The 10,461-nt window shown below is 38.6% G+C and overlaps 1 protein-coding gene across 1 annotated transcript; it reads left to right on the top strand.

The window, feature by feature from the left end:
• Positions 1-492: 492 nt before the first annotated feature.
• LOC109376504 (calcium-activated chloride channel regulator 1-like) lies at positions 493-8,137 on the top strand (the record flags this gene model as incomplete). Its single annotated transcript, XM_019632434.1, has 4 exons — positions 493-654; positions 5,175-5,315; positions 5,494-5,641; positions 8,032-8,137. Coding segments are annotated over exons 1-4 (557 nt in total), but the record flags the coding sequence as incomplete, so codon positions are not given.
• Between the last annotated feature and the right edge of the window lie 2,324 nt (positions 8,138-10,461).

Below are 10,461 nucleotides of genomic sequence, written 5' to 3'. Positions count from 1 at the left end.
AAAATTGGATATATGGTTTACACTTAATGAATACTTGTTGAATATACAGAGCAGCCAGGACTCCACTGGGCAGGCAGGGGTTGGAGGGTGGCATTGGGTGGGCTGGTATTCCTGGCTGGGCAAACATTTGTAAGAAGTAAACATCTTACAATGGCCAAGCTACTTATCACCTGTGAGTCTTTCCAGAGAACCGGGTGTGGGCTCCCCACCCTCTTTTCCAGCATCTGGCACAGGCGAATGCAAGCTAACGATCCTTTCAAATAAAATATTAAAAGGTACACAGAATTTAAGACTAACATATAGATATCATCCCTCATATTGGAGACAAATGCAGTAGTGAAACAACTTGGGGTCAGGGGTTAAAGTCCTGTGATAAACCACCTCCGATAACTTAAAAAAAAGTGTCTATATACTCATATAAATAGGGGTAAAGAAAGATGCCTCCCAAACCAACATTTTTCAGAGAGAATACTCAAAGGGAGATGTACAGCAATGGGGTCATTTAAGAGTTCCATTTTCATCTTGGTCCTTCACCTTCTTGAAGGGGCCCTGAGCAATTCACTCATTCAGCTGAAAAATAACGGCTATGAAGGCATTGTCATCGCAATTGACCCTAATGTGCCAGAAGATGAAACACTCATTCAACAAATAAAGGTAAGTGTGAAATGGTAATTATCCATGCTTCTTAAAGTAAATTAAGCTAATGTGATAGAGCGAACACGAGTTCTCTAACTCCAACTGGAGTGATACTGGCAAGTTATTTTTTACATCTGAGTCTCAGTTTCCTTAGCTCTAAAATGGAAATAACAGTTAACCATTAGGATGCTTCTGGGAGATGATGTAATAAATGCAATGCACATAAGTAAGAGTTTCATAAATTGTTGGTGCTTAATAAATGATGTCTACATTTAATGACTGTGGATGATTTCATTAAAAATTATTCAGTTCTGCTCTAAGGCAGAGCCAGCTACATTTGGCAGAGATTGTAGAATGCACAAAGAATAATTTCTTCTCCTGATTTTACCACTGGCTCGTATCAGATTCTCCTTTTATTCTGTTACCCCCTTCTCTGTGATCCTAATATAGGAGCCCAGGATGCAAAGCTCTGACTTAAAAACAACCCTGACCCTTCAATGGAAGGGGTCCCTGCATTTTACCAGCACCAAAGCAAGGGATCCTCTCAGGTTGCTTTACCTCACTTTTTACTTCTTCTGTGGGGGAAATAAAAACTAGGAAAGAAGATGTTTCCTGTTCTGGGCAGAGGTGTCTGACCTGTTGTAAGTTGTGGGGATTAGAGAGGTCGTGTACAACAGCAAACAGCTAAGAATAGAAGGAGAACGCTTGATAAATTATTATCCTAGGATCTGGCTGTAGCACATCCAGAAACAGTGCTGTGTAATGAGGAAAGGTACTGGTCTGTAAATTGGGGGTAATAAGTACCTTCCTCGTAGGCTTTTGTAAAGATTCAATTTAACAATGCATGCATATAAGGGAAGTATAGTTAAGGGTATATGTACAATTTTTGCATGTCTTTTATAAGTCTAAAATTATCTCGAAAGATCTTTTTTTAAAAAACTTCAAAAATATATCCATAGTGCTTGGTACATAGCAAGAGCTCAATAAATGGTAACCACAGCCATCAGTTCAGTCACTATTCCCCCTTTTAATCCTTCTAGATGGAAAGTGTTCATTCTTCTTAATCAACCCAAGGGGACTGAGGCTTATTTCTGGGCAAAGTTCCTGGGTGTAAGCTCAAAAGTACAGTGCAAGGGCCCCAACGATTGCCACCAAATGTTCCTTGCTTTGAGCAGAAACAAAGCCAGGAAGATGAAGTTTGGAGAGAGAACCATGTCTACCACCAAAAGGAGTTTGGGGCTGGAGAATTTCAGTTGAGAGGGAGGGGACGCTTACCTATTTAACTTGAAGACTGTCAGATATTACTGTCATTGGTTAAAGGGAAATTCACACCGTTTGAAATCTCTAAACAATCAGGAACCTTGGGTGAGTTTTTGATTGCCTCTAAACTTAGAAATGACATTAGCAAAAATGAAGGAGCCACTTGGAACAAGAGACAAGGAACGTACCGGAGAAAAATATGGCCAACACGTTTCTGTCTCTGGCTAGACAGTGGGGCTCAGGAATATGCCAGAAGGAGAACATACATTTCTTATCTCTAATGGCAATGGTAATTTATTTATATATTTATGTTTCTTTAGAACTGGCAGAGTGCTTTCAACTCACTCTTTGGGGGTTTTCCTCCTGAGAAATGTACTTCTCGCTATAATTATTAAATTGGCTTCCTGGTGTAAGTCCTAAATGAGTTGGATGTGAGATAAATTGGTTTCCACATTTTCTTCTCTTAAAGGGAACGCTGAGAGTTAGGGGAAACAGAGTGCTCAGAGTCCCTGAGTAGGTAATAAAAACGAGTTCCTCTCTGTTGATGTTCCAGATCTGCATGTTCAGGGATTTTACCGTGGGGTTTTCTGCCTTTCCTGGCCATCCCTCACTCTCTGCTTTCTGAAGGGAGACTGTCCTTCAGGTGCCTTTATGAGGAATAGAAAGAAGCCTCTAAACCAGCTTGTAAATACTTGCATCTGCAGGACAGTCCCCTACCCACGTTTCTCCACCTACAAGACCGGCAGATGGCGCTGCAGCAGTAGCATTAGTTGTAGCAGTAAGAGCACACTTCCTAAAATGATGAAGAGTTGGAATGAAGTGTGCTCTCTTTCTCTCTTACACACACACACACACACACACACACACACACACACACACACACANCACACACACACACACACACACACACACACACACACACACACACACACACTCGAAAGATACCAAATGGGAGTACTTCTCTCTTACACACACACACACACACACACACACACACACACACACACACACACACTCGAAAGATACCAAATGGGAGTACTGTATCTTGGGCGTCTCCTCAGTGCATGGGGCCCTCCTGTCTTGGCACTTCTGGCCAGTTTGCCACTCATCACAACCACTTCATTCATTCATTCATTCAGCCAGTCTTCATTCATTCATTCATTCATGTGTTCATTCGTCCAACAAATATTTACATAGCATCTACATTATGTCAGGTACCAGGAATCCAAAGGTGAACCATATACCATCCCCGTCGTTAAAGAATTTCCAGCTGATCCTATAAGCCATCATCCTCAACCTCTTTAAGCCTCAAAAATTTAAATGTCTATTTGGATATGAGGTTACTTTCTCAAAATTGGGAACCGATGCCAATGCAAAGATTACTTACAAATGTTTCTATTAAAACATGGAAGACAAAAGCATTTCATGCTTCTTAGACTTCCTGGGAGACATCAAAAATTCACATTTCACAAGTTGAATTGTAATATAATACTCTAACATAGGAAGTTTTATGCCTACTTTTCAACTTGCTGGTGATCTTGACTCAGTGTTTTTATTTTTTAAAAAGATAAAAATGTTAAATCTCCCAGTGGTTTATAAAAACCTGACCTCTTTTTGGAAAAAAGGAAATGCAATCATTACAAGAACTTTTTAAAAATTAGCAAGACAACCTATATTATTACTATTTGAAAGGAGGGAAGCTGACGCTCAAAGAAATAAAATAAATTCCCCAAGTGTATCCCGTTAGGAAGTGGCAAAGAGAAATTCACCCCTGTGTCAATCCCCAAGCACTGCTTCCTCACTTGATGATGAACTGGTTCTCCTGCTCAGGACAACTCCACTGGGCACTAGAGTCTAGGCACTCCAGTCTGCTCCCAGTAGGACTTTCCTCCTGCAGTAATCCCTTTTTTTTCTCTTGCATTATAAGGGTTTTGGTTTTTTTCCATTAGCATATACAGATGCTATAATAGTTCCCATTTAAAAAAACAACACAGAACAAAAGTCCCTTGCTCTGAAGTCCTTCAGCTACAGCTTCATTTCTCCAACCCCCTTTAATTTAAAGAAAAACTTGAGCTGTTGTTTTCTTTATTCACTGAGTCCACTTCCTCACCTCCCACTCTCTTAAATCACTCATATAGCATTGGCAGCTCCATTCCACTAAAATGGCCCACCCAGGCTGCCATATCCTCTGGTCAGCTCTTGGTCTGCCCCTTACCTGACTGCTCAGCAGTATCTGACACCAATGATCACGCTCTCCTTCCTGAGACACCCTCACCACATGCCTCCTAGTTTCCTTCCCCTGCACCAGCGGCACCTTCGGTGTCTCCTTCTCTTCCCACCTCTAAATGCTGGTGACTCCCTGGGCTCAATCTTCAGCCCTCCTCTTTCTTCTGTCTACACTTACTTTCGAGGCCAGTGGTTTTGCAGTCCTGGTAGACCCAATGCCCTCTCAATAATAAATCTCGTGTAATATCCTCTCGACTATCTTGAAATAATGTATCTCAGGGAATCTGCAGAGGCATTTATAATTTAACACTCCAGCCCTTTCATTTTAGAGAAATAAAGTTAAGTGTAATTTGAAAAGGAATTATATAATTATGTCACTTCCTTATAGCCGACACTGAGTACCATACTAAAAATAAATACTATCATAGCATGTGGTTAGCCCCCAAATTATTACAGAAGCCAGCAGGTGTTGAAGTCATATTCATTTTTATTTGAGTTCCTCTCCCAGTACTACTTGGTGTGAGACCTTGAGACTTACAGTCTCTGATTCTCAGTTTCTTTCTTGAAGGCTTATTGATCCTCAAAAGATCAAATGAGATTGAATCTAATAGCCAACATTTCACAAGCATGTGTGTTAAATAAACATGGTTCCAAGTGCTTTCTTGACTTCATTTGATCCTCATAACAATCTTATGAGCTAGCCACTGTAATGTTTTCCATTTATAAATGGCGTAATGAGGCTCAAAAGGGCTCAAGGAAATTGCCTGATGTCCCACAAGAAGTGATGGAGCCAGGATTGGTGTCACCCTCTGGAATCTGCATTGTCAACAATTACGCTGTGATACACAGCTTACGGTTAGTCCTCAAGAGAGGTTAGCTGTTATTATTAATAAAAGTTATTTCTACACCACCCTTTCCAATCTTGAGAAGTAACTAGTCTTTCCTAATTACTTTTTTCTAATGTGCAATATAGATGTAAATTTGAATGATTGGTAACTTTGTTCATATTCAGTCATAATTGTGCTTGCTATGTATGTTTTCTTTTTTCTTAGGACATGGTGACTCAGGCATCCCCATATCTGTTTGAAGCTACAGAAAAAAGATTCTATTTTAAAAATGTTGCCATTTTGATTCCTGAAAAATGGAAGACAAAACCTGAGTATGTGAGACCAAAACTTGAGACCTACAAAAATGTGAGAATATCAAGTTCTTTTTTTCAAGTTTAATTTTCTTCTGTGACTTAGATTTTTTTAAGCATCAAACTATTCTAGAACCAAATATTAATACAATTGTTTCAAACTACTCCAGTGTTAATAAGGTCAATTCATTTGCTGAAATTTCGTAATGATAAGATGTTTGCTTAAATTTCAGGCCGATGTCCTGATTGCTGAACCTAACCCTCCAGGTAATGATGAACCCTACACAGAACAGATTGGAAATTGTGGAGAAAGGGGCGAAAGGATTTATTTCACTCCTGACTTCATAGCAGGAAAAAAATTGCGTCAATATGGACCACAAGGTATGGGTAGAGATGAAAAAATGCTGCTGTGTTTCTCATAATTTAATAAATTTATATTAATAATAAGCCAAAATAGCACTATCTTTCTGAGTAAGCACATATAAGTCAAATAGACTATTATAGCATGTGTTTTCACTTAAAACAGAGACTCAGAATAATGCATTGCTCAGTTAGAAACTTAATTTCTTCAGATTCTGCATACATGTGGAAATATAGTATTTTTAATTTCTAAAATTAGTATCATAAAATAACTGTAAAATAATTTATTGTAGTACTATTAGGTTGCTATGGATCTGTGGGGAGAAACCTGAACGAATTAAACCTCCTGTCTGCAATTCACTTAGTAGCCACCAGATGGCGGAGACTCACAGTGCTCTCAGATTTTCAGGCCCATTCAAATAGCAAAGGGGATTGTTAAAATGAACATATGGTTCAGTAGGTGTGGGTGGGACTCAAGAATCTGCATTTTCAACAAGCTCTTAGGTGATGCCGATACTGCTCCACCATGAACCACACTGAGTAGCAGACAGAATATCCTTGCAGTTCAGCTCTCAAAAACCCGTAACTAAAGAAAAAGCCCAACGTTCCTTCACGAAATACTCTTTGTCATTTCCATAAGAGCTATATAGAGAAACCTTTTGAGAAGATAGTAAAAGAAACAAGCAATGGAGTACATATAATATGTACTTTCCAAGTATAATAAAAAGTTATTAGTATTAACTAATTAGTTTAACTATTATAATTAGTGTTAGGTTTCTTTACTAACTGAAAAAAATTACAACCAACCAGATTTTCTTCTTTTAAATAGGCAAAGCAGAGGAAACAAACAAACAAACAAACAAAAGAATCCTGATGCCTCAATTCCCCATCCCCAAACACACCAGGCCACTTACAGACCTTATCAGAAAAGAGGTGTCAAACATACCTCTTTGTTCCTCTACAACACTCCGTTTCACTTCCAAAATAGGAACAGAAAATTGCCACGGTATGGCTCAATAAATGAGTTGAACTGATTTACCTAAATGCCCCACCCCACTCTAGACCCACTCTAGCCGTCATAGTCACCATATATAATGTCATTCCTTTCCGTACTGTGACTCCACTCCTGTGCCCTCACAACCTTCCTTCACTGTTAAGAGACCATCAGCTGTTCCCTAGCGCCTACGGAATAAAGTCTAAATCCTTAGTGTGAGGTACCAGAGCTTCCTCAGTATGCAGCCCCTCAGCTAGCCCTCTAAATTCAGCCTTCCTAAGAATTTACATTCCAGAAAAACTGAGCTGTACCTTAGTCATTAATTCATCCAGATATAACAAATACTCCCTGAGTGTCTACTAAGTTCTAGACAATATAGACCAGGCATGACAATGAAGACGTCATGGTGCTTGTCCTCAGGAGACAAGTGTTTATTTAGTGTAGGAGACTGGCAAGTAAGCAGCAATGATAACATGTAAGTGCCATATTGGAATATGATGACATTGTAAAGGAGGGGTACCTGGCCTGCCCTGAGGATGTCAGAGAGGGCTTCTAGGTGGATTAAAGCTTGATTTTGAAAGAAGAGTAGCAATTATCCAGGTAGAGATAGGGAGAGAGTCTTCCAAGCCGAGGAAAACTACATGAAAAGGACCAGAGATGAGAAAGAGCATGGTGTGGTTCTAGAAAGCAAAAGGAGTTTGGGAACTCACTGTGATTATTGGGTTTTGGAAGTAGGTGGAGTACAGCAAGAAACATGGCTGCAAAGAGCAGCAGGGTTCTGAATCATCAGTGATCTTGTATGCCAAGTTAAGGAGCGGGACTTAACCCTGAACAACATAGGAGAGCCATTGAAAACTGGAGACATGGAGGGCAGTTGGCTGGGTACTGCAGTAATTCAGGAGCAAGTGGCAATGAGACTGGACAGATGAGACTAGACCAAAGCAAAAAAACAGAGATGGAGTACGCAGGCCTTGAGGTTTGATCAGATAGGAGCCATGAGGGAGAAGTTACCGCTGCCCTGGTTCCCTATCAATGCCTCTGGCTCCCATATTTGCGTGCACCGACCTCCATCATTACACTTGTACCAATAAGGACTTTTAGTTATCTGATTGTGCATGTCATCCACTAGACCATGGGCTATGTGAAGACAGGGCAGCTGTTTCATCTTTGTGTGAATAAGTTCCTGGCACTTATTAGGTGCCTAATTAGTATTTGGTGAGCCAAAATAAGTAGCTTCATTTTTCAGAAATGCACAGCTGTCATATTAGATTTTTCTTTCAAAGGAAAACAAAACTTTCATTAAGAAAATTAATGTAGCAAAGCATAATAAAAGTTCAGAAGAATTGCTTTCTCCCAGTGTGAGAAGGTAATTTTACCCTTCTTATTGTAATCAGGTGTTTAAAATATTTTCTCACAGGAAGGGCGTTTGTCCACGAATGGGCTCATCTACGATGGGGAGTATTTAATGAGTACAATAATGACCAGAAATTCTACTTATCAAATGGGAAAAGAGAAGCAGTAAGGTATGGCCATTTTGACTTAACTTTTTCCAAACTATTTTAAAATCACAACAAGTTTTTTCTTGATTAATTCTCAAATGTCAGTCTTTTGTCTTATATTCTATATTTCATTCTCACTTAGTCCCTCTTACTTCAAATAGCCACAAAACTACCACTTTTGTTCAGTTTACAAGTACTGCAATTAGTTGAATTCTCTAAACTGCAGCTACAAATCATTTCCTTTGCCTCTGTGTGTGTGTGTGTGTGTGTGTGTGTGTGTGTGTGTCTATACAACTCTAAGAAATCCACAGGTGCCATGTTCAGTGACTCCATCTTCTTGTATCAGAATCAATGACATAAACAAAGCTAACGGGGCTCTTCAATGCCTTGAGGACAGAATGATATCTGTGTGAACTTTGCCAGTATGAATGGGCCTGGGAGGGATTGTGGAACTTATCTGAATGACAATCCGAATACTGAAACCAAACAGAAACCTCCTCTCAATTTGAATTAAACCCTGTATGGCATCAGTGGAAAACAAACTGAACACTTGGAAAGTACTCTTGACTGCCATAATTTTATGGGCGAGTTCTTGCAACCAACAGTTTCAGTGAATATAAACTGCTTTAGTACAAACATAAAAGGAATGTCCAAATGTACATGAAAGAGCTACGACAATTTAGATACTAAGATCTGACAGATGGCATGAAAAAGAATTCTGTAGACACAGCTTTCTAAAAAGATTTTAAATAAAATAAATAAATAAGATTTTAAATAAATAAAATAATAGTAAGTTACAGCTGGGAGAACTAAGGGAATACTAACACTAAGGCCAAGTAGGATGTCTTCCAAATCCAAAAATGCTGTGATACTAGGTAATTAACATAGTATATAGAGTAAAGAAGAAAAATAAATGATTATTTCAATCGACTCTCAAAAGGAATTTGATAACCTTGCACATGTATGTCTGAATTAAAAAAACAATGACCTCTTTTTAAAGACGAGAAGTTGGTACAACACCGCTCTCCACTTTTGCTTTCAGATCTGCTAACTCGAACTTGAAGGAAATGTGCTTGGCTTTGGGGCGGTTACCGTCTATTTGGTACTTGTTTCCAAGGGGAGCTTGCACTAGGCTCAGAGCTTAGCCTTGGCTTCCCCTTTTCCACAGGGTCTTTACAGCTCTACACTTTTCCCTTTCCTCATTGCATTCAAACTCTATCAACTTGGTCTACTTCCATTCTATTTTCCCTCATTGTTATATCACTTGAGGAATAAAGAGAAACTCAGTGCCTCCTAGAGCTTCAGCTTGTTCCCGCTGCACTACGTAGACCACACCCCAGGGGCGCCTCCCTGATGTGATCAAATGTTGGCTTGATCTCTTAAATCTCAGCCAATGGATGCCATTCCAAACCTAACGTTTACCTTCCTCACTTCTCTTTTCTAAGCTTCCATACAGTTAGACACTGTATATTCCTTCAAGAGAAAAGCTGATTAATAAATATTTCCTTTCTACAGATATTCTAGAAATATCTAAGTATACAGCATGTTCTTCCTTCCACAGATAACATTAGCAAAGCTGGCGTAACTACCATGTCCTCTTAAAAAGAAACCTTATTGTAACATATTAATAATATTTATTGCTTCTTATCTTCCAATTTTTAAAATTATTTTTAATGCCTAGATGCTGTCACAAAAATGACAGTGCTGCCCACAATAGAAGGTCACGTCCTTAATATGATACAGAACATTAATTGAAAGCCAAAAGCCTACATCATATTTAATGGGGAAATACTAGAGACATTATCAGGAATAACATAAAGATGGCCGCTCTTAGCACACTCATCTAACCTTGTTTAGAAATTTGTAGCTAATGTGATAACACATGAAACTGGGGAGGTAAAACAAAGGGAAAAAAGAGCTACTAGAAAAGAAGAGAGAAAATTGCTTTTATGCAGATGATATGTGCTCCACTTAAAAAACCCAAGGAAATAAATAGAAATCAAAATTTATGAGGGAAGTCAATAAGGTGACCAGATACAAAATGAATATTCAAATTGCCTTCCCATATATTAATAATAACCAGTTCAAAAATATAATAGAAAGAATACTCTATTCAAGAAATATGGAAGTCATATTTGAAGAAAACTATAAAATCCTTCTAAAGGATTTAAAAGAAAATCAAGATAAATTGAGAGATTTTGCAATTCATGGAAGATGTAAATTCAACCCAAATTAATATATAGGTTTTATGAAACTCTAGTCAAAAGCACATTAATTTTTACCTCATTTTTAAAATCTCAGAATTCATTCAGTAGATAGTAGCTAAGAACATTTTTGAAAAAGAATAC

The sequence above is a fragment of the Hipposideros armiger genome, unplaced genomic scaffold (genome assembly GCF_001890085.2).
Source record: "Hipposideros armiger isolate ML-2016 unplaced genomic scaffold, ASM189008v1 scaffold_1140, whole genome shotgun sequence".
NCBI lineage: Eukaryota > Metazoa > Chordata > Mammalia > Chiroptera > Hipposideridae > Hipposideros > Hipposideros armiger.
Note: the sequence above shows the minus strand (reverse complement) of the source record. Positions and strands in the feature narration are given on the sequence as shown.